The 25,095-nt window shown below is 42.9% G+C and overlaps 1 protein-coding gene and 1 pseudogene across 6 annotated transcripts in view; one reads left to right on the top strand and one right to left on the bottom strand.

Annotated features, from left to right (window-relative positions):
• Positions 1-216: 216 nt before the first annotated feature.
• On the top strand, positions 217-444 carry LOC115938598 (small nucleolar RNA U3; annotated as a pseudogene).
• Positions 445-19,774: 19,330 nt separating this feature from the next.
• Positions 19,775-25,095, bottom strand: part of LRRC8D (leucine rich repeat containing 8 VRAC subunit D) — a 114,412-nt gene continuing 109,091 nt past the window's right edge. For all 6 annotated transcript variants that reach the window (XM_081818752.1, XM_081818753.1, XM_081818751.1 and 3 more), the window contains one exon: positions 19,775-22,716. In XM_081818752.1, coding sequence (XP_081674878.1) covers positions 20,138-22,716 — 2,579 coding nt within the window. In that variant the 3' untranslated portion in view covers positions 19,775-20,137. The remainder of the gene's footprint in view (positions 22,717-25,095) is intronic.

Genomic DNA, 25,095 nt, shown 5'->3' with positions numbered 1-25,095 from the left:
GGTGGGTCTTTAGAAATACCCTAACTTTCCATCCATCCCTGTTCTAAGAAATCAACTTCCATTGGAAAATTCCAGGCTTAGGCAAAAGAGTCTATTTAATTTACATTATAATGCAAAACATTGCTTGCCAGAGAACCTCCACCACCTATCAGGGTAGCTGCTGCTTCTCTCTCTTTAAAATGATACATTACCAAATGATTCTAAATTCTCAGATGCAAGACTGTACTTTCAGGCGTCATTTCTATAGTTTGTTACTAGAGAAGTTTCTCTGAACATGTAGAGCACTGGAAACCATGGGGAAGAGAGGCAATGTTCTCTCCTGAGGGTGAAATTGGCTCTTAGTGTTGCCTCTGCCACTGCCATGTGTCACTGATGATCTTTCTTCTCTTCCTTTGTGAGAGGGAGGAGGAGGGTGGCTTTGTGAGAGAGAGCACTCTGAGTGGCTAAGAAGGAAAGGAAGAAGGAAGAAAGAAAGAAAGAAAGAAAGAAAGAAAGAAAGAAAGAAGAAAGAAAGGAAAAAGAAAGGAAAAAGAAAGAAAGAAAGAAAGAAAGAAAGAAGAAAGAAAGAAAGAAAGAAAGAAAGAAAGAAAAAAGAAAGAAAGAAAGGAAAAAGAAAGAAAGAAAAAGAAAGAAAGAAAGGAAGGAAGGAAGGAAGGAAAAAGAAAGAAAGAAAGAAAGAAAGAAAGAAAGAAAAAAGAAAGAAAGAAAGGAAAAAGAAAGAAAGAAAAAGAAAGAAAGGAAGGAAGGAAGGAAGGAAGGAAAAAGAAAGAAAGAAAGAAAGAAAGAAAGAAAAAAAGAAAGAAAGAAAGAAGAAAGAAAGGAAAAAGAAAGAGAAAAAAAGAAAGAAAGAAAGAAAAAGAAAGAAAGGAAGGAAGGAAGGAAGGAAAAAGAAAGAAAGAAAAAGAAAGAAAGAAAAAAAGAAAGAAAGAAAGAAGAAAGAAAGGAAAAAGAAAGAAAGAAAAAGAAAGAAAGGAAGGAAGGAAGGAAGGAAGAAGGAAGAGGGAGAGAGAGAGAAGGAAAGAACGAAGGGAGGGAGGGAGAGAGGGCGGGAGGGAAGGAATTCTCAGTTGCATCTGCCCTCCCACCTTGATTCTAATGTCAGATTCTAAATGAAATTTGTACCAGTACACATACAAACAGAGACTTTAGAAGTAAGAATCATTCTAGATGATTTTCCCTTTTCCATTTACTGAAAATACAAGTTTTGACTTTTTTTGTTGTTATTGCTTTGGTTTTACATCTCAGGACATGGTGTCACCTGCTTTATTGATCAGAACATAAATCCAGCTGACATCCTTAATTCCCTTTCCCATCTCCCCTATATCCAATTCATGCACTTGTCCTGTGGGCTCTGCCGCTATATCACCATCATCACCATCTGTTGCTCCCGATGTCCACTGCTGCTGTCGCTCCAAGCCACCAATATCTCACACAAAGGAGTACCACTCTGGTTTCCTGAAACCTCTTCTCCTTCCACTCTTGCTCCCCTAAAATTCATTATTCCCATAGTCATCAGGTTAATCTTCAAGAGCTTAAATCTGATCACGTTACTTGATGTGGGAAACAAAGGCAGAAGAAAAATTATTAAGCTTCCTTACTACGTACAGCCCCTTGACAAGTCCTTGAAACAGGCAGAGTGACATTGCTCTAGGGACTCAACTGCCTCGATGTTGATAGTTTGCTAAGGGCAAAAGGCAATCTTAGTCCAACCCCCATGATCCTGTAAGTCTATTTTAACATACAAAAATTCCTTCAGAAACTTCCTTTATCTCTACCCCCCACCACACACGCCAAGATACGTGTTGGCAGTCATCCCCCAAGCTGACCCACCAATATACACCTGAAGGGTCTCATGACTCAGGTTTTATTAGACAGGAATAAATGACCTTTTCCCATCAATAGTTAGCCCCCTCAAGGCCCTGGAAACCTTACTTCCAAAATTTCTTAGAGACTTACGCTCTCCCCAACCCCCCTCCCAAACTGAAAGTATGGAATGGACCACTCCTCATGACCCTGGTGCAGCTCTTTCTGCCCACGGGTCCTGTCCCCAAGCTTTCATGAAACCAAAAGACGTCTTGCACCAAAGACATCTCAACAATTCTTTCTTGGCCGTCGGCTTCGAACCCTAAGGTCTTTCCTACACCATTACTTTTCACCCCCTTGACATCTTCTTGTCTTCCATCACACTAAAATAAAATGGAACTTTCTGGCCCAGAAGGCCCTGCATGATTTGGCCCACTTCTTTGACCTTCTTGCATATTCCTCATCCCTTACTCACTGTTCCTAGCCTCTATCAAACAGTATTTCTCTAACCCAAACATCAAATTTTTTCTCACCTCAGCACCTACCCCACAAGTGCTTCATGGACTAGCACCATGGGGATCACTTGGGACCTTATAAGAAATGCAGAATCCCAGGCACAACCCCTCACCTACTAAATTACAGTCTGCACTTATACCAGATCACCACTTGATTCATATGCAAATTATGGTTTGAAAAGTTCTAGTTTAGGTCTCAGTGCAATTATTACCTCCTCTGAAAGGCTTAGCGGACCCTCAACCCAAATTAGCTTCCCAAATCACTCTCTATTATGCCATTTGGTTTTTTCTGATGGCAGTTAACTTTATTTTTTTTTAAGATTTATTTATTTATTTTGGAGGGGGGAGGGGCAGAGGGAGAGAAAGAGAGAATCCCAAGCAGACTCCTGGCTGAGCACAGAGCACAATGTGCGGCTCGATCCCATGACCCTGAGACCATGACCTGAGCTGAAACCAAAAGTCAGATGCTTAGCTGACTGAGTCACCCAGGCACTCCAGCAGTTACCTTTAGAAGAAAATATTTATTAACTAATATCTTTACTGGTTTTTCTCCACCAGAGTGTAAGCTCTGTGAAAGCAGGGGCCATGTTTATGTTGTCCCCTACTGTTTTCCCACCTAGCCTATCTCATCAATACATATTTGATAGATAAATGAATATTCAAATACAACTTTAATCTTAATGATCAAAGAGATGGTGAAATAGAACAAGTTTTTGATTTGCGTTTAGCTGGCTCTTTCTGACGTAATTACCAGCTAGAAAAAATTTTGAACTGAATCAATTGTTTTGGCACAAATCACTTGCAGTACCCTAATGGAATTTAAGGAAGGAAGGAGGGAAGGAAGGAGGGAGAGAAAGAAGGAAGGAGAGAAAGATGATTGGCCTTGGAAGATGACAGGGTAATAAATGAAATGGATTGCAAAGGACTGCAGAGGATAGGACCACAGAGGTAACTAAGAGAAGATCACGGTCGGCTCCCCAGTGTGGTGCAAATTATGTTATTATTATTATTTCTCACCTTCTAGAGTTTGTAGAACAGTGAAGACGGAAGCTTTATATTTCCTATTGTACTGCCAGGAATATATCACCAATTAGGAGTCATTAAGAAGGAAAAAGTATGTTAACAACATGTGTGTAGTGAAAAACCTCAGTCCCGTGTTTCTCCCTTATTCTTGCATGACTACAATGCTCATGACACCTCTGATACCAGATGTATGCGTTGTTTTTTTTCCACATCAAGCAATTCTGTGACACCAGCTGGGTGTCCCACAAATTAACTCAATTCTGACATCTACCTGGAGATGGCTTCAGGTCAGGTGAAGGGCTCAGTCCCATGAGACTGCCCCCCAATTCAAATGCCAATTTTAAGTAGTAGGTCCCCAGGTTACCCACAACTTCTGTTTGACATGGCTAAAATCAGAGGTCCCCATGACCTCCACCCCGTGGATTTGATTATTTGCTAGAACAGCTTACAGAACTCAAGGAAATACATACATTTACCAGATTATTAGAAGATGTGATAAAGGATACACATGAACAGCCAGATGAAGATATACAAAGGATAAGGTCGGGGAGGGCTCCTAGTGCTTCATCCTCCCAATAGGTGAAGGTGTTCACCAACATGGAAGCTTCCCAAAGCCCATACTCTTGAGACTTTATGGAGACTTCCTCATGATCAGTTGTTAACTCCATTTCTACTAAGAGTCAAACTGGGTAATTAAACATCAGAGGTTTGTGCCTTGCAAAGAGTAGGCAATCAATACCTATGTACTGAATGAATTAAGAAAAGAATGGTTTCCTTTCCTCATCTCTTTCAGGATGGGTAACTCTATAAACAAATCTTAACACTCTTCTGGCCAAAGATGGAGACTGTGTGGTGAGAACAATGGGGAGCACAGTTGGAAGGGAGTGTGTTACAGCTCCTCAAGCAAACCATCCTTTCCCTTGGTGTGCAGAGCAAGGAGCAAGGAAGGCCTGCTTTAAGAGTGCAAGAGCTGGGGCTGCCTTGTTGGTTCAGTCAGTAGAGCATGTGCCTCTTCATCTTGGGGTTCTAAGTTCGGGCCCCATGTTGAGTGTAGAGGTTACTTAAAACCAAAGTCTTTTAAAAAGTGGGGGGGGGCTGCCTAGGTGGCTCAGTCGTTAAGTGTCTGCCTTTGGCTCAGGTCCTGATCCCAGGATCCTGGGATCAAGCCGTGCATCGGGCTCCCTGCTCGGCGGGAAGCCTGCTTCTCCCTCTCCCACTGCCCCTGCTTGTATTCCCTCTCTTGCTGTCTCTCTCTCTCTCTCTGTCAAAATAAACAAAGTCTTAAAAAAAAAAAAAAAGGAATGCAAGAGCTATATAGTCACACCATGCCTGTTTTAATGCTCTGTTATTGCCTTCTGAGGTTTTTAATGATTTTATCTTTGAGCTTGGATTTTACACATTGATGGGACCAGGAGCATGTGTGTGAGCAGAGGAGATAGGTATAGATATGAGTGTCTACTCTTCCTTGCTGATCCATTTGCATGTCACATTCTTGATGTCCCATGAGCACAGAATGGTGCCTGGGAGTTCAGTTCTCCTCAAAGCAAGGACAAGGTGAGTGAGTTCAGTCTATAAGAGACGGGGGTGGGCATTCAGAGTCCTGAGAGCACTTGCTCTCCAGTTGAACCAGAACTTGATTTGAATGCAGAAAGAAAGTAATAGTGCTCTTAATGTAAATAATGTTAGTTATTTAACAAATGACTAAAGAACCCTATCATATCCTTCCTTATTCGTGTTACTTCCCTGAATTAGCCAACCACACAGGCAAAATTATGATAACATTGAAAGAAAGGGAAAGATGAAAACACAAAGTACCCCCTCTTTTCAAATCTTTTCTTACTCATCAGTAACCAAAGGCAGTGTTGATAGAATGTGTGTGTGTCATCTGGTGAAATCAAAAGTTGAGTTAGTTTTGTCTGGTACTTGCACTCTTCTGGTAAGAACCAAATTGGCATGTGTGTCTGAGCCACGACATACAAATTGTGTAATTTCACTATTCGGCCTAGAAGTTTAATAATATTCTTATATCGGTGTTTAAAGTGTACATTGAAGGGGGTGGGCACAGTGGGTGAAGGGAAGTGGGAGATACAGGCTTCCAGTTAGGGAATGAAGAGGTCACAGGGATGAAAGGGACAGCATAGGGAAGAGAGTCAGTGGTATTGTAATAGTGTTGTCTGGGGACAGACGGGAGCTACTCTTGCGGTGAGCACAGCATAAAGTACAGACTTGTCGCATTACTATGTTGGACACCCGAAACTAATGTAATATGTGTGTCAACTGTACTTCAATTGAAAAAGAAAGAGGGGCGCCTGAGTGGCTCAGTCGTTAAGCATCTGCCTTCGGCTCAGGTCATGATCCCAGGGTCCTGGGATCCAGCCCTGCATCGGGCTCCCTGCTCCGCGGGAAGCCTGCTTCTCTCTCTCCCTCTCCCCCTGCTTGTGTTCCCTCTTGCTCTGTGTCTCTCTCTGTCAAATAAATAAATAAAATCTTTAAAAAAAAAGTTACATGATTAAAAAAAAAGAAAAAAGGACACTGCATAATATAAAGATGAACGGTACACTGTATGATAATAATCCAAAATTTTAATTTTCATTAGAATGACATTAAGTAGCAAATAAAAAACACCATCACAGGTCAAGAGAAAGAATGAGGCAAAAAGGAGAAAACTTCCTATTTCAAAAATGACTGCTTTTACTCTAACCTCTAACTTGCTTCTAGCTATGGTCTCAAGTTCTCTCTCAAGGGGCTTTTCTTAAAGGCATGAGCCTTCCTCTCTACCCCCTAAAGCACCACCAACTATTTTGAATATACAGAGTTGAGTACTTTCTCCATCTGCTGTGATTTCCCTTTGATGTGAAGATGTACTCATTAACCAAACCTTCTCTGAATGGAACAGCAGCTCACAGCTTGGAAGGCGATTGTTTTCTCTTCCCTACAGGCTAAACCAAGGCTTGTCCAGACCAGAACCACCCAGCAACCACTGGTTAGACACACAGATTTAAAGTTTAACTTTACACAAACAGTGCAGTGCCGTCCGGGCAAGGTCCACAGAGACAGGTCCTGACATCCTTAACTTTTAGTGTCTCGATGGCTCTGGGTCATTGAGACCTTTAGGTTTCGGCCTCCATAGGGAGATTTCAAAGAGATAATGCTTCTTCTCTCTGGTAGACCTCATGGTCTGTAGCCAGTTGGGTAACCAAAACTATTTACCCTACGGGGCTCCTCAAGCACAAAGCCCGGGGGAGGGAATTATGCGAGGCAGAGGGTGCCGTTTCTCAGCTGCACCTGAAAGGTTGCATGATGGCTGCTGGGAAGCCTGGAATGGGAAGTTGGGAAGTCGGAAGCTCTCTTACCAGCCATGTGACCTGGGCCAAGCCACCTGCGTTCGTCTAGGCCTCTCTCCCCTCATCTGGAAAGTGGGAGCAATGATATTTACACTGCCTGTTTCATGAGGTTATTGTGAAAAGTAAAATGGGATACTTTTATGGGAAGGTGCTTCCTTTTTTTTTTTTTTTAACGGTAGAAGCATGTCCACACCCAAAGCTGTTAAAGATGAAGGGCATGGAAAACATTTTCAAATGAATGTTTTCAGTGACTTAAATAATTATCAGTCACCCACCATTGGTCAGGTTCCACTCTAGGTGATAGAGATACAACGGTGATCAAAAACAGGCAAATATCTCTCTTTGTGTCACATTTGTCATTTGTTCAGCAGGGAGAATAACTGTGAAAAAAACAGTTAGGAGTGGAGTGGCAACTTATCATAGGAGCGTGAGGCAGATTATTCCGGTCATGACACCTGACCAATCCTACTGTTACGCGTCCCCATCCTCCTGCCATGGGCCGTGCTGTTCATCAGGAACCCAGGCCTGGAGAGGCCTCGAAGTTTCCATTCTGGACCTTAGTCCAACATTCGTGCTGGACCAGATGGCAAAAGAACGAGATTTCCCTGAAGAGAGAGGCCCTGTACCAGCAGGACTGGGGCCCGGGCAGGAGGGGAAGGCAACAGCACACCCCTTGGGCTCAGCTAGATGACGGCAGCTCTTCGATGACCCCAGCGAACCCAGCCGACCCACAGAATTGTGAGAAATAATACAGGGGGCCAGAGAAGGCCTCTCTGAGAAGGTGATGCATAAACAAGAGTAGAAGCAGGAGGTTGTTACAGATGGCTGTTTGTGTCTTCCCCAGACTCCTATGGTGAAGTCCTATCCTCCACTGTGGCTGTGTTTGCAGATGGTGCCTCTAAGGAAGTCACTGAGGCTCACTGGTGTGGTGAGCACGTACCAAGGGAAGGCCATGTGAGGACACGGCAAGAAGGCGGCTGTCTGCAGGCCAGGAAGAGAGTTCTCACTGGAAACCAAATTGGCTAGAACTTTGATCTCGCACTGAGATCCTCCGGAGCTGTGAGAAAATGCATTTCTGCTGTTTAAGTCACCCAGGCTATGGTATTTTGTATGGCAGCCCAAGCTGACTAAGACAGAAGGCATGCAGATATCTGGGGGAGAACATTCCAAACAGGCAACAGCTAGCATAAAGGTGCTGAAATGCAGGCAAGCTGAATGCTGTCACGCTGGAGCATAGGAAATAGGGCCCGAACTGGAGACCCGCCGGGGCCAGAGAGGGAAGGTTGTGCAAATCAGTAGGCCCTTGACAGGCTTTGTCTTTTACTTGAAGTTAAGAGGAAAGTCTGCAGAGTTTGGAGGGATGGAGTGACATATTTTCAAAGGACATGCATTTTTGTAATATTTGACTTTTATGTAACAATGAACATGTGTTACTTTTGTAATCAGAAAAAAAAAAAAAAGACACCAGACCATTTAGAAGGCTCCATGAGAACGAGCTAACAAGTACAAGCTGTGTCCTTTAATGCCAACATGTGAGTACAGAGGAAAGCAAGGAGAGGCAGAGAGGAATAGAAGGGTGGTGGTGGGGTGGGGTAGATTGCAGCTGATGTCTCGTCAGGCCACTGGCTTTGGATTCTTTGAGGACTTGTCCTCTTCTCTGACTGTTCTCCCACTGGGAACTGCACCTCTCTGGAATGGTGCAGGGCAAAAGATGGGGGGCAGGGAGCAGAGGGTGGGGCAAGAACAGAGACTAAAGCATGGACTGAATTCTTTCTTGATAGGAATCAAGTTCATCTGATTTACCCCAGCACTTAGCACACTGCCCCACTTCTATAGGGTAAGAGCTAGATGATTTCTTGAAGAAATGAGTGAACTGACCTGAGCAGTTATTCTGCACCCCACTCTCCCATTCTTAACCCTCTTCTTTGTTAGTACAACTGAATTCTAAAGGGGATCTTTAAATCAGAGTGGGCATAGTGGAGGGTGGATCATTGACATAATAAAATGAAGGCTTAAGCCCTGTGTCTAGTTTGAAAAATCTAACACATTGAGCTGAACCTTCGAGTAAGGTTGAGATCTCACAGGTTCTCAGAAAACACTTTACATCGCACCATCGTTTGTATCTAAGCGTGGACTGGCACTGGCGGAGTTAAAAGTGCGATGGAAAGACTGTATGAGTTGTGTTATCTTGCAAGACCTCCATTCACTTTTTTTTTCTTCTTTGGCTGGCAGAGGGATAGATGAATAGATAAAGATGCTTAATGCAAGCCTGGACAGAGAGTACTTTTTAAATGAGCATTCTGTTTAAAGTGCAAATGTGCTTTGCTATAAGCAACAGATGCATTTCCTAAACATTACAAATAACCCACTTCTTTTTCTGAGTTCCAGAGGAGCTAATTCTGCTGAACAGAAGGAAAGATTCTTTGTGTTTTGTGAATGATCACCCCCTTAGTCATCTGTTCTGTAAATTTGGCATTTCATGGATCAGGTATTTTATAAAAATTCTTTGAAGGAAGCAATGACCAATTATTTCTGATCATAGAGATAATTTTTTATCTTCTTGAACAGATTAGAAAAATTTGAACATGTTCAGCCCCAATGACCAGTCTTAGTGCAAGTTTCAAGTTAATGAAAAAGAAATACAAAATACTGATCAGACCAGTGAAGGGTGGGGACCAGAATATGCCATCCCAAAATATGCCACTTTGGCATAAGGATTATTTTGAGCTGAAGGCAATTGAGAAGAAGCAGATTAAAAAAAAGCTTTCTGCCCACGCCTATTTGCCTAAAAGTAGGATGTAAATTTGGAAAGGTACCCTGTCTCTTCTCTCTACCAGGAAGGGTAGAAGTTAATCACTGGAGACAACTCTAGACTCTTATCAGCTCAGAGATAGCATCAGAGAAATCTACAAAACAGTCTTCGCTAAAACTACCCCTTATCTACCATTAATTTCCCCATATATTTGCCTTTCCACAATTTGCCACCCCGAGAAGGTCAAAGTCCTTTTGTTTCTTTGACACTTCACTAAAAATGTATTGTTCTGTTGTTAAAATGCTATACAATAAGCAAAACAAAAAGACAACATACTGTATGGGAGAGGACATTTGCAAATGACATATCTGATAAAAGGGTTAATACCCAAAATATATAAAGAACTTATATAACTCACACCAAAGAAACCCAAATAATATAATTAAAAAATGGGCAGAAGACACGAGCAGACGTCTCTCCAAAGACACATAGATGGCCAATAGACACATGAAAAGACGCTCTATATCACTCATCAGCAGGGAAATACAAATCAAAACCACAATGAGATAACACCTCACACCTGTCAGAATGGCTAAAATCAAACACTCAAGAAATGATAAGTATTGGAGAGGATATGGGAAAAAAAGGAACCCTTGTGCACTGTTGGTGGGAATGCAAACTGGTGCAGCCACTATGGAAAACAGTATGGAGGTTTCTCAAAGAATTAAAAATAGAGTTACCATATGATCAGTAATTCCACTGCTGGGTATTTACCCAAAGAATATGAGAACACTAATTTGGAAAGATATATGCATCCCTATTTTTATGGCAGCATTATTTACAATAGCCAAATTATGGAAGCAACTCAAGTGTCCATCAATAGATGAATTGATAAAGAAGATATGGTATACATATACAATGGAATATTACTCAGCCATAAAAAAGAGTGAACTCTTGCCATTTGCAACAACATGGATGGACCTAGAGGGTATAATGCTAAGTGAAATAAGTCAGTCAGAGAAAGATAAATACCATGTGATTTTAGCCATATGTGGAATTTAGGAAACAAAACAAATGAACAAAAGAGAAACAAGGGGGTGGCTGGCTGGCTCAGTCTGTAGAGCATGCGACTCTTGATCTTGGGATCATGAGTTCAAGCCCCACACTTGGTGTATAGCTTACTTTAAAAAAGAGAGAGCGAGATGGGGCCCCTGGTTCGCTCAGTCAGTTGAGCATCTGACTCCTGGTTTCGGCTCAGGTCATGATCTCGAGGTCATGGGATTGAGCCCTGAGTTGGGCTCCCTGCTCAGCAGGGAGTGTGCTTGAGATTCTCTCCTTCTCCCTCTGTCCCCCACCCTGCTCACATGCTCTCTCTCTCTCAAATAAACAAATAAATCTTCAAAAAAAGAGAGAGAGACAAATCAACAACAACAACAACAAAACCAGACTAAAATATAGAGAACAAACTGGTGGTTACCAGACAGGAGGTAGGGTGTATGGTTGAAATACATGAAGGGGATTAAGAGTACACATATCATGATGAGTACTGAGTAATGTATGGAATTGTTGAATCACTATTGTACACCTGAAACTAATCTGACACCGTATGTTAATTACACAGGAATTTTTAAACAATGCAATACCAACCCAATTCTATCTACCCAATTCCCTTTGAGTTACTCATCTCTGGGTGCTCCTGTATATATGCATGATGTGCTTGTTAATAAACATCTGTTTGACTTCCTCTTGTTAATAATGTCTTTTGTCAGTCCAACTTTCAGGGCCAGCTCAATGAACCTAAGATGGGTAGACAGAAAACAATTTTTTGTCCTCCCCTATATCAGCAACCAATTCCTTATCCTTTACGCAATTAAAATAGTCAACATTCCTTATTGAGGACCCAATAAATTAGCCCAAGACACAGTTCCTTGCAGCTATTCTTCAGAAATCTGTCTTCAGGCCTTTGGCCAGATGGGTCATTGGGTTTGACCCAAGTTTAGAGAACTACTTAGAAACATTCATAACCAACCAAAGAGGGTTCCTAATAATACATAGTCTGGTTACTCTGATTTGCTGAGCAAAATAAACAAGTTAATGAATGTGTGAAAGGCTGCTTGTGAGACATTAAGTCCCCAATGACTTGCCTTTGCTGACTTTTGAAAGGAGAGAAAAGCACAATCTGTTCCTACTTGGGCAGTGTCCATTTCCTTAGCTCTAGCATAATACTACATTTGAATAGCTTTATTTTCCAGATTTTTTTTTTTTTTTTTTTGCTTATGGACATATCCTCCAAATATTTTAGAAACTTCATTAATGAAAACCATTAAAATGTATTAAGCACTCAATATGCAAGATACAGTCCTAAGTCCGTCGTAAATGCTTCATATGTGTTAACTCACTGAATCCACACAATGCCATGAGACGAACACTATCATTTACCCCATTTCACAGATGAGGAGGCAAAAGCACACCCATGTGAAGTAACTTGCCTCCAAGGCAGTTCCAGTAGCTGGAGCTCTCACCACCACACTCTGCAGCTTCTTAGTCTCAGTGTCAAAGAGCAAGTGGTTGAACTGTTGGCAGAAGCCTCTATTTATAAACAGGGAATTAAGCCCGAGGCCAAAAATTAATTTAATTTCATACAGTTAGGAAAGTAAGTTCTAGCACCTAAGGACTCAGTATGAGTAGTTAACAGACTACCTCTTGCAATCTTCCCCAAAGCAAATGCACGGGGCCTGATTCACTGTCACTGCGCACACGTGTTATTTCCCATGTCTTTAGCTCTGGCTGCTGGAGGAACTGAGGCCATACTTAGAATGTGTCATCGGGCTAATTTTATTCTGTAAATAATAGAATAACTGTTTACAATATTTTAAAACATCCCCACCTTTTTCCAGGCCTCCTCTGAGCTCCTTCTGATTGCTCCATCTGCATACTTTCTTGGTCACCACTGACTCTAATTTTAGTCCTGGTGAACGAGAAGATTCTTCTTGCTTATATTGTCTGCATATTAGCTGTTTCATCCTGTAAGAGCTCTACTCACTTTTACAAGGGGTCAAAGATACAGAACACACATGTGTTTTTCAAATGACAATTCATGTTTTGGTTAAAATGTACTCCCGGCAAACTGGGCTCACGTTAGGTAAAATATTAGAATAAATTACAATGGATTAGGGACAATTACAAAGGATAAGAAAGGCCAAGGGAAAACAACAGTCTGGAGGCTTTGAAATGTAAATCTAAGGGGCGGGGGGACGGGTTACAGGGGTACCAGCAGGGGTGGGAATGTTAGTTTCCTCAACTTGATACATTCTTTCTTTCTTCTAAGCCATTTCTTCCAGTAAAACTGGTTCTTTCTCCCCAGGGACCACAAATATCTGATTCTTGTCCTAGCCCAGATGGTGGAGTACAGTGACCATCAACAGAAGAAAGAGATCCAGTAAAAAATAAAGGTCAGGAGATGCAGGCGGCGAGTGCTGCCTGGGTCGGTAACAGCTTGAGAATCTGTCTTGAAATGCCATGCTGGAAAGAAAAGTCACATCTGCCCGGAGGGCCCAGCAAATGTTACGGTGTTTTCCTGCACCCACCTTTCTGGACCTGTTGAATGTCACTCTTCACCACATTTACTGTGCATCAAATAGTTAAGACAGTTTTCTCATTTCTGAGTAAATGACCATGAGTAAAGACGGTCATGCCTTGAACATTTAGTGAGGGGAAACAGTTACATTACCTTGGGTGGATTGCCCTTTCATGACTGTCAGACGGCCCAATAGAGGAAACAAGTCGTAACGCTAAGCACAGATGCTGAGACACATCAAAAACCTCTATTACTAAAGAATGAAGGAAAACCTTAGCTTGGGGCAGATTTACATAACCAGATGTCAACGGAGCTTTCACAACCTGTTTCTGAGTTGCTGACAGAGCACCAGACATGTGCTCTGGTGGGAGAGCATAGCTCTGGTTGTGGGCACGCCTGAGTTTGAGGCTGGTGTCTGCTGCTTACAATGTGGAACCAGAGACGGGTTAGACTGTCCGAGTCTGTTTGTTCGTCTCTTCAATGGGGATAATGCCTTTCTCTTAGTGGTCTGGTGAGGATCGAATGAGATAAAGGTATGCACATTATCTGATTTAACAGTACCCGGGTCTCCTGCTGGCTAAGTGACCCGGGGCAGGCTGTCTAACCTCACAGTTTCCTCATCTGTCAAATGGGGATAATCCACACCTCCCAGGTTTGCTGTGACAAGTAAGTCAAAGTCAAGTGCCCATCTAGTATACAGTCCGAGCTATTATTGCTACTTATATTATCCAATCCACGCCCAAAGGTCTTCTTCCACCTTCAGAAATAGAAACCTGAGACACATAATCCCCTAAATAACAACGGTTACTTAGAACTGCTAAGTGGAAGGTGTAATCTTGAATATGCATCGGCTACTTCTCAGACAGGAATGAAAATGCTGACTTGGACTGAATTTTCTGCCTAGCGTGATGATAAATTAATAGCAAACTGTGTTTGCTCACCGTTTATCTCCAGGGAGCTCTGGGCACCGTGCTGACATAATCCTCACAATATCCTGGTGAAGAGGAGATGATGAGTGATTTAATCACCATCTTCAAGATGATGAAGGATGCAGGATTGTCGTCTGGCTGGTGACCAGCTGTTTCCACCACAACCCAAGGCAGAGAAAGAGCCGGCAGGCCTAAGTCGTAGGAAAGATTTGGGTTAAACCCCTGGAGATACATCTTGAAGAGGTTTCCATCCAGGCAGTACTTCATTTCAAAGTACTGAATTATGTGGCTACTACTAAATTAGAGTTTCCCAGTGGCAAATTGAAAACATAGATTTCTTTACAGTATATACACAGCTTGGCTTAACACCTGGGTGAGTCCTTTGGGCGGGTCTTCCCCTGAAACGACTCCAGCCAATTTCCATGCCAGGCTATTTGGCAGTTTCCCAGGGACATTCTGGAAAGGCTCAAATGAGCAGGTTATCCCATGGTTGAGTGAGCTTTAAGCAGCTGACCCAGACCCAGCCTGAAGGTGAAACAACGCAATGGGGTAGTTTAGCTACCTGGGCTTGTGGAAGGATGTCTATGGCCTGAGCACAGGTACATGTCATTAGAACAGTTATAGGATCTTCAGAAACCTCCGACTCCTGAGAGAATGATATATACTCCCACCACCTCTTCAAGCAGTCAACAAAAGCAGTATGACTATCAGGCCGCCTTCCTACGGTTGCCATGGTGATATGAATGCTATAGTTGCCACAGGAGCAAAAGGGAGGCATGGAAGTTGGTACAAGCCACAAGCACCAGCAAAACCCCAACTCCTCCCCATCGAGAGCCCAGTGGGAGAGGCAGAACCCAGTGGTGGTAGAAACACCAGTCACCAACACCATCCTCTTCCCAGCTCCTGATGGTGACCAGCTGACTGGTTCTTGCCAGGTGTGCTATTTAGGACAATGCTTCTCAGGTTCTTCCATGCCTATAAATCACCTGGGTATCATTTTGTTACAATAGAGACTTTGATTCCATCGGTCTGGGTAAGGATCTGAGATTCTGCGTTTCTGAGAAGCTCCCTGCACTGCAGTTTGAGCAGCAAAGTCTTTAGGACTTGCATGTGTGAGAACCCCCTAATGAATAGGGGCTTCAACAAGACAAGAGTTTACTCCTCCTTTATGTAACCCTGCTCTTCGAAATTGCCAGGGGCCCAGTCTTCTGTCCTAGTGCTGGGCCATCCCTGCTTTGTTGCCCTGTGTCTGCAGTCTACACTGGACTCACTTCTAAAACCTGCAATTTAACCAGCAGCAATGGAGAAGGGGACGGCATGCTCTTCCCTTTAAGGGTCCAACCCAGAAATTGCACATTCCCCTTCCATTCCCATTCCTTTGGCTAGAATTTAGTCACATGGCCAAATCTAGCCCCACGTAAGGTTGGGACATATTTTATTTTATGCATATTTTATGCTGTGTTCCCAGGTGTGCATTGAAAAGTCCCTACCAAGGAAGGCGAGAAGGCACAGTAGGGGACGCTAGCAGTCTCTGTCACAGTTGGGGATAAAAATAATCGTGACACTGGAATGTTATTGAGTCCTTACTCTCTGGCAGGCAACAGCGCCTTAGATGAATCACCTCATTCAATCTTCACAAAAAAACCCCACCATTGGTAGGTACTATTATTGTACCCATTCACAGATAAAGAAACTGAGGCTTAGGGAGGTTACGTAGCTTGCTAAGGTCAGGATTCAAATCCAGACACTGTCACTCCAGAGCCTGGAATCTTAGGAGTAGGGAAAGGACTGATGATAGAAACAGCAGGTGGGGCCAGGTGGTTTCAACCCTCAGAGGGCCCCCAGCAGTGGGAGGGCGGTGGGTCCGTGAGTCTATGAGGTGAAACCCCGCGGGACTGACTACACCAAAAATCTTGCGCATTCCACTGAGAAAGAGAAAGACGATGCTTACCTGGGGCAATTTTTACATCGTGTATTTCCGGGGCAGAAGGACGAAGACGTTCTCCTTCGGAGTTTTTAAGATTTGTGAACCAAGGAGCTTATTATGCCCCAGGTGTTGGCGGGCACGGTTGTCTCCTCAGGCTATCCCAGGCTTGAGAGGCGGGGTCTGTGGCCGGCTGTGGTCGCCCTGCCCCCGCAGCAGACACTACCCTGAATCCCTGGTGCATTTGTCCCAGGAGAGCCACCGCCGGCCAGGGCCAGATGGGACCACTTCTGGTGTCAGTCACAAGTTAGAAGACATTGGAAAACTGTTTTCCAAAGTTCTCCCCACTCCTCCTTCTATTCATGAAAAGGGCTTTTTGTTAGTACAGCCTTTGGGGATTCAGTGGATAAAGGGACCATTTTATTGGAATGAATTACTGACGCAAGTGCTGCCAGAAATCCTAGCGAGAGGCCAGCACTCTGGCTTTTATTCAGCAAGGTGAATGGAAACAGCTACTGGGCGTCGCTATCAAGGGCACTTTGGAGTTCACTGCCATCAGCGACTTTGAGTTGCTGGTTGACTTTGAGTTTGCAATAAAACAGAAGAATTTCTCCTTTATATATAAAACATGACAAATGGGCAGGAACTGTTGGCCAGGGCTTATATACAATAATAATTCTACCTATTATGAAATAATACCTATAATAATACATAATTCTACCTATTATGAAATTGCTGAATCTCCACTACAAAGACTGGGGTCCCTGTAACAATTCCAGTTTATTCTTCCGAATCCCTGGAAAAGTCACTTTTCTCTGTTGAGCCAAATGAAAGCTGGGGGAAAGAGTCAAACAGCCAAAAGTAAACCTCAGACTTTGTGGGACTCACACAGACCTGGAACATTTAAAGGTTCTTTAAATTAATTCTCTTCAGATGGTGCTCAGAGGAATTTGGAAGAAGGTATGAAAATACTAGTGAGCCAAAACGCGTACATTCTAACTTGTTTCTCCCCCATGTCTGGTGCATGCGGTGCCAACCGTAAATTTGAAGACACATGGACTGACAGTATATTTCTCCATATTCTCATCTGCTGTTTTGTTGAGACTCCAAGACCCAGTATATTTAAAAGTCTGCTAGATGAATCAGCATTTCTTGGGCAACCTCTTTTAAAATATTGCTATTTGCAAACAGTGGCAAGGAATGAGGCACTTAAATCAATTGACCGTGAACTCTTCAGAGTTCAAGGAAATCATTAAGGGCTGATAAAGTCAGTAGAAGTTTGGGTAAGAGAAAAGGTTCCCCTTGATGTTGTCTGAAGGCATGTAACACCAATCAGTTCTAAGTGATTGAACCCCAAGTATTGATTAGGAAACAGGTGCCCACGGGCAGCTGTCAAGCTTGGGAGTGTCACACAGATTGACTCCTACAGACCTCTCTGAAAAGCAAGATGAGCAGTGGGGGTCCTGCCATTTATGCCCTTCCAAAACGACATGCACTTGTTTTAAGAAAGGACAGGTTTCCTCGTCTGTAGAGCAAGGATCATTAAGATCTGGCCTGTTTATCTCACAAGCAAGATAATGAAGCATCCTTCTAAAAATGCTGTACCCGTGTCTGATGGTGGCATTACTATGCAGGAAGAATAGTGCCCTATGTGGCTGGTGGGAAGGAAAAGTCCAGGAGTGTTTATAGGCAGAGTTTATAGGTGCAAAACTTCCCTGAAGCTCCTCTTTAAGTGTGCCCCCTCCCAGCCATAGTTCATTCACCCAAGTTCTCTACGCCTTCTAGATTACAGTTATAACCATTTGTATAACTTGCATTACTAATATTCTCTCCTCCACTTTGCCAACAGTTCCTGCCCATTTGACATTTTTTATATATAAAGGAAAAAGTCTTACGTTTTATTGCTAGCACTTTCTCTGCCTGCCTCCCCTAAACTCAAAGTCAACCAGCAAGTAAGCTCGAAATTGCTGATGGCAGTGAACTCTGATGGCAGTAAAGCTCCAGGAAGTAGCCAAGGATTTTGACTCATTCCAACAGTGAATTCCCAGTTCTCTGGAGTGGCTAGGCACACAGTAGGTGCATAATAAATTCTACTGAATACATCAGTGAATGCTGAAGAGAAATGGAAGGTACGTACATAATAATCAATTTGCTTCTATATCCCGAATTTGTCCTTGCCCTCTCATTTTCTGAACTCGAGATTTTATAAACTAGTCTTCTAGGAGGAGAGAGAGTGGCTGGGATGCTGGAGCTGGGGTCAGTTTCTATTTCAGCCAGAGAGGCCAAGGCTTTCTCTATTAGTGATACCACTTCTCAGAGTATTCTCAGAGTATTTATAAACTCCACAGCCAGCAAAGATGCACCACCACTTACAACAGGCCGGGACCCCGAGACCAGTTTTGGGAGGAAAAGCAAGGATGTGAATCCATCTTTTCACATTCTCCACAAAATCCTTCAAGTCATGCTAAGGTGTGACAAGAGAACGTCCAGTGTCTTTTATTTTTTTGAAGTTTATTTATTTTTAGTAATCTCTATTCAACCCAACGTGGGGCTCAAGCTCCGAACCTCCAGATCAAGAGTCATATGCTCTTCTGAGTCAGCCAGGCACCCCTCCGGTGTCTTATTAGAGGAGTCCGGTCTTGTGTAGAGATGACATTACTTTGTCATCTGGAGTGCCAAACAGTCTTCTTCTCTTGAAAAAAACACATCTATAGAAAGGCTGAGAAACACCTGCTGACCAATACCTAAACAGGTGGCAGGGAATTTTTTTGCTTTCTGAGATGGGTTTGGACACTTTGTAGGGTAAAAAAGGAAAATCATCATCTAAAAAGTAAATGCTGCCAACACTTCCCTGGGCATGAGCCCTCCTAGCCACAGGCAAGCACAAGAAATACAGCCTGTCGCTAAATAAATACACAAAGTCAGGTTTCCAACTCAGTGAGCTACAAGTCCTATTTTTTTCCCTAGCACTGAAAAGGGCAAGAAATTAATGATAATTGCTTTGATTTTGTGTTATCTTCCAAATGTTGATATATGGGAATGCATGAATCACTAAGCCATTAAAAATTTTGTCTTGGGGGGTGCCTGGGTGGCTCAGTCGTTAAGCGTCTGCCTTCGGCTCAGGTCATGGTCCCAGGGTCCTGGGATCGAGCCCCGCATCGGGGTCTCTGCTCCGCGGGAGGCCTGCTTCTCTCTCCCACTCCCCCCGCTTGTGTTCCCTCTCTCGCTGTGTCTCTCTCTGTCAAATAAATGAATAAAATCTTTAAAAAAAAAAATTTCGTCTTGCGGGGGCGCATGGATGGCACAGTCAGTTAAGCATCTAACTCTTGGTTTCAGCTCAGGTCATAATCTTTGAGTTTAGGGGAGGCAGTCAGAGAAAGTGCTAGCAATTAAATATAAGACTTTTTCCTTTCTAAGTATCAGGCTCCCCACTCAATGGGGAGTCTGCTTGACATTCTCTCTCTCCCTCTGCCCCTCCCTACTGTGCTTGTATGTGCTCTCACTCTCAAGTAAATAATTTAAAAAAATTTGTCCTGATTATAATTAATTTTTTAAAAAATCTTCTATTTATTGGCAACCTTATAGTATCGATAGAAAAATGTGTCTCATAATAACTCCAGACTACGGAAAAACAGCTATTAGTAAGGGGGGTGTCATTTTTTTATTTTTTTCTTGTTATTTAAAAAAAAAAATCAACTTCCCCTCTCCTCCCCCCACAATCTACACACCTTTACTGTGTTCCAGGCCTTCAAGAGTGTAAAATCTCTAAAATGGGATTCTCAGAAGTAGAAGCCCTGGCCCAAATCCAGATTCCCAAGCTGGGACCTGACGTGTCTTTAAGTGGTCTGAATTAAAGCAATACTGCACTGATGAGGCAAAGTAAATCAAGACACCTCCAAAAAGGTGGTATAGTAAGAAAAATGTCAATTTAATCATTTACTTTAGCAGGCAAGCAATTTGTAAACATTCAGTAGCGGCAGCATCCAAGTTACAAACGATTTAAAAAGAAACCAAGATTAGTGATTATAATTGTTCCTTCCCTTTCCCCAAAAGAAAAAAAGAAAAAAAGATTTGGAAATGAATGACTGAGAACACTACAAACAGGGAACATTCAGTTACGTCTTCTATCAGCCTTCTATGCATCCTCTCTGTGTTTTATTTTTAAAGATGTATCTACTCCTAAAATGCATTATCTTGCAATAACTTGTACGTGAGTGTTTGCAATCTAGGAAGTTGTTCCTGCACACGGATGTGCACGGATCATCTCAGTTTAAATCCCATTCGCAAAGGGAATATTTATGTCTTGGTTCAATGCTTCTTTGACTTCGAGTGGCAGGGTGTCAAAAAGGTGATCTTCCACGACAAGCCCGCTTTTCTTGAGCAGGCGACACTGGCCCAGCTGGGCTGGCAGGCGGTCCAAGCAGTTCCCCTTCAGCTCCAGCTGAGTGAGCTGGGAGAGCTGACCAATCTTCTCGGGGAGGAAGGTGATGCAGTTTTGCCCCAAATTCAAAGTCCTCAACTTCACGCATTTGAACAACTGTTTTGGCAGAATGTCCACTTTGTTCCCAGTGATATGCAAATGCTGCAGGTTCTGAAGCAATCCTATTTCTATCGGAATCACTGAAATGTTGTTGTAGCTTACATCTAAGCATCTGAGTTTCTGTAAACTGAACACCGCCACGGGTAAGGATTCGAGCTTGTTGTTAGAGAAATAAAGTGACTCCAAGTTTTTGACATGGGTGATGGAGGGAGGAATGGTAGTGATTTTATTATGCCATAATTTTAAGCACGTCAGTCGTTTTAAATGCTGGAAACTGATGATCTCCTCAATTGTGCGGATGTTATTTGATTTTAAGTCCAGTTCCTGCAGATTTGAGAGGCTGAAAATAGCATGGGGGATTCTCTCCAGCTCACAGTTCTGAAGTTCGAGCTCGGCAACATTCATCATTTTCTTAAGGCTGTTCAGTACCAAGAGTTTAGTGCCGTCATTATGAATGACTAACTTTGTAAGATGTGGAGCCACATCTGTAATGTTGGAGGGAACTTTGGTCAAATTACTCTTCACGTGGAGAATCTTAAGGTGCCGCAACTCTCGGAGAGATTCGAGTCCAATCATCTTATTGTTCTCAGAGTTCAAATTGCCTATCAAGTACAACTCTCGAAGGTTTTTGAGCAGGTACACCCAGGCAGGGATTTCAGCCACGTCGGTGAACTTCACGTGAAGGCATCTCAAGTGATCGCGGAGGAAGCTAAAAGCAGTCTGTTCCACTTTTGCAGGGCAGTGGCAGAGGTGAAGCTCTTGGAGGTTAGTCATCTGAGAAATCTTAGCGGGAATTTTAGCTTCCGGAATCAGTTCAAGTTTTAGCACATCCAGGTCTGTGAGGTCAAAGACGGCGTCGGGCACACCAGACAGCATGAACAGATGGAGTTCTTGCTTGTCCTGGGCGTTGCGGGACACATGCTGCCGAAGTTTTTCAAATGTCCACTCGTGGTTCAAACTAATTTCCCTAAGTTTATTTTCACTGACTTCTGACAGGAACACACCAAAGCGCTTTGAATACAGCTGGTCATACTGGTCTACCATGTGCAGGAGGAACGCAAAATCATTTTTGACATCTGGAATGTCACTGAAACTGCTCTCTTCTCTGACTTTTTCGAAAGAATATTCCTTCAAAGGTATCCTGAACAACCAGAAGAGAGTGTAGAGGCAGATAAAACCATAAACACAAATAATGGATATATAACTGATGAGAAGCTTTTTCAGCATGTAAGCCATGTTGTGGGTGCACTCAAATACCTCATAACCAGTCAGGTGCTCCACTTTGGGCTTGCAGATGTGTTCAAAGCTGATGGCGTTGACGAAGTTTGCAGTATAGCAGAGGATGAAAATGAATTTGGCTGTTTTGATAAATGTTTGGACCACGTAGAGCTTGTAGATCAAGTCACTGTCTTCCACATGAGCACGGAACTTCCTTACTTTCTCAAACAGGGCTTTGGCCTGTTCCCCATCTTTTTTATCCAGGATGGTCATGCTGGGGACTTCAATCACAGGCTTCTCGGCTGAGAATTTGAAGCCTGTTTTGTTGATCATCGGGGTACTGGCACTAGGGCTCCCTTCATCACTGCTGGTAGACACATGCTTTGGTAGAGTCTGGGCACCTGTTATTCTCTGCTTGTTTTCCTCCGAGTCTTCACACGCTGTCTCAGACAACGCTTTAGTAGTCCAAGGAGATTCAAAGCACTTTCCTAATATTGAAACAAAATGTTCTACTTTTGAGCATGTTTTGGGATATTTGAACCAAAAGTTGCTACTGACCATGAGAATAATAGTATGTATGAGAGCAAGGTATGGAAAGTACTTAGAATACCACGGAAGGGCCAGATGGTAACACATCTGATTAATAAATACATATTGCTGAAAATCCAGGTTTGTCTTTCGGCCTGTTGGATCTTTCTTCTCTTTCTTTGTCTCCTGATTTGGAACTGTCGAATCGGTGTGAGGATATGTGGCTCTGAGAGGTATGTCAGGTGTCACAGCAGATGCGCCAAAGGAAATGTCACTTGCCGCCCGCCCGTCTTGGTCTTGGTCAGTGGCTGCTTCCATCTTGGGAATATTGGTGGTGACGGCGCCATTTCCCGGGGGCGTGTGTGCCTTTGAATTTACAGGAGATGGCAATACTGGCAAGCAGACCACCTGATCTTTGGTAAGCTGCATGGTTCCTGCAAAGATGGCTACCATCAACATAACGACAGCCAGGTAATCCATAAACACGTCCCACCATGGTTTCAGGATTCGGTAAGTTGGTTGAATGTCATTAAGTGAAGCAACTTCTGCAAGGGTAAACATTCCTGGAAAACAAGAAAACAAAAGACATCATTACAAAGATGCAAGCGAAAACATTAAATGAAAAAAAAACTCTTTACTTGCTCCAAATTAAAGTGTTCTCCTCCACGTCCTAGCTTTTTATGCAAGATAGGTGCAGTAGAAAATAAACTAAAAGGAACACCTATGAGAAAAGTGGTGGTTTGTCGTAGGAGCTTTTCTCTCCAAACCCAAGAGAAAAGAAGAGGAAAAAAAAAAAAATGGGTGGGGAATAAAGAATGCCTTCTAGGTGAGAAATAAAGGCAGCCTGCCAAAGAGTTGGAGTAGAAAGGGGGGGGAATAGTTTGAGAGCCAGAACGGAAAGACTTGTAACTTCCTGGACCTTGAAGAAGGATATGAGAACAAGACAGTATTTGCTGTGGACTGGACTGATTCAAGGTTAAGACTGGAGTTTTAGGGAGAGAGGTGAGATGACTTCTATTTTGTACAAGCCAAAATGGAAGGCTCCGTGTATATTATTAAACTCTCCATAAGCCTTGTGTACCAGACTCAGGCTTACCACTTACTAATGGTGTGATTCTCCAAGCCTTGTGTTTCCCATCTGTATGATGGGGATGATTACTTCTGAGGGGTATTGGAAAGCTTAAATTAAGTCCTGATTATAAAGCTCTTAGCACACCCTCTGGCCACAAGTATTTGTTCGCTCGTTACGTTAGCTCTTATCACTCTGGTGGAAATGTACCATGGACAGCTGAAATTAGGGTCTAGAGTTTAAGAAGAGTCTTAGTATATACATACTTGGGATTTATCAATATAAAAATAGCATCGCCTTGGATACAGCCCCTGTGGAAGCATGTGGCATGAGAAGAAGGTCAGAATCACAGGGAAATGATCAGTGACAAGACATCAAAGAGGTCAGGGCCAGTAAGACCTTGGATCTCTACCAAAGCAGGTGACCCCAGCCGCAATGAAGGGAACTCCAGTACCAGGACACCTGAAAATGTGGCCACCAGTTACTGATGGCTGGCAGCATTACAGTCCTGAAACTGTTTCTACAAGAATAAAAGTACCTGGACAATCACCCTGGGAGAAACCAAGAAAAACACAATGTTTATAGGGCAAGTGATGGGAATGGGCTTCTGTAATCATATATGTGAAATAAATGCTTATCTTCTTGAATTTGGAAGTTTCAACTTCTTGAAAAGTAACACCATCCCATTCTACTTTCTTGGGATGCTCCCAGGTTCCAATATTCATATATAAAATGACTTATTTCTTTGAAAAGCTAGTAAAAACACCAGAAAGATGAAAGGCCAGGCAAATACCTAAAGTTCTTGGAATACACTATTTCTTTTTTTTTTTTTTTTTTTTAAGATTTTATTCATTTATTTGACAGAGAGAGACACAGCGAAAGAGGGAACACAAGCAAGGGGAGTGGGAGAGGAAGAAGCAGGCCTCCCGTGGAGCAGGGAGCCGGATGCAGGGCTCGATCCCAGGACCCTGGGATCATGACCTGAGCCGAAGGCAGATGCTTAATGACTGAGCCACCCAGGAGCCCCAGAATACATTATTTCTTAAAATAAAGGAAAGAAGATAGATGTTTATCTAATTATGCAAAAGTTGCCTGGACTGCTGTGTTGAGAAGGATTCTGAGGCTGACTCTGGTTTCAGCAGGAAAGTGTTACATGACTGGTTACTAGTGTCTCCCTTGGATGACAAAACAGAGAGGGATGGTATCAGTACTTTGACTCTGCTTGCTCTGTTTTAGAGTAAGTCTCTGAAGGTCGGGACCATGTCTTATTTCTTCTGAAACTCTCTACATACACCTAGTACTGTACAAGGCAGGAACATAATATTTCCTAATAAAATACAATGAATATCTATTCAATTATAATAGCAATTCTCATATCTGTAGTTTGTTTTTTTTTTTTTAACTGAAATGTCTTTTATGTAACTAGGTAAACGTAAGCCCAAGAACTCCAAATACATCTAAACTATTCCGTTGTACTTATACTTTGTGAAAATTGCTAGAAATCACATTTCTAGACTTCAGGGCTGAAGTATGAAATGCCTGGCACCCAGTGTTTATTTAAAAATGACCAAGGAAGTGGGAAACAACATCCCCACCAGAATCCCTTTATTCTGAGCTCTTATATCTTGTGCGTGTGTGTTTGGTTTTGTGAGTGGTTGGGAATTTAAGCAGGAAGCCAGGCTACTGGAATGCGCGGTGGGCCAAGCTACATGAGAAACAGTTCAACCACATGTCATGTGAGCTCTTTGGTCCCTATATAGAATGCACAAACTGCAGCCCCGAGCCACAGGTTACAAAGGGACTCTTACTTCAGTGTATAGAGACTGCAGAACACACCTCACAGGTTTCTTCCTGGCAAAGAACTTCATACGGT

The sequence above is a fragment of the Leptonychotes weddellii genome, chromosome 4, assembly GCF_054177405.1.
Source record: "Leptonychotes weddellii isolate Sample4059 chromosome 4, ASM5417740v2, whole genome shotgun sequence".
Taxonomy (NCBI): domain Eukaryota; kingdom Metazoa; phylum Chordata; class Mammalia; order Carnivora; family Phocidae; genus Leptonychotes; species Leptonychotes weddellii.
This window is presented reverse-complemented; position numbering and strand designations above follow the sequence as displayed.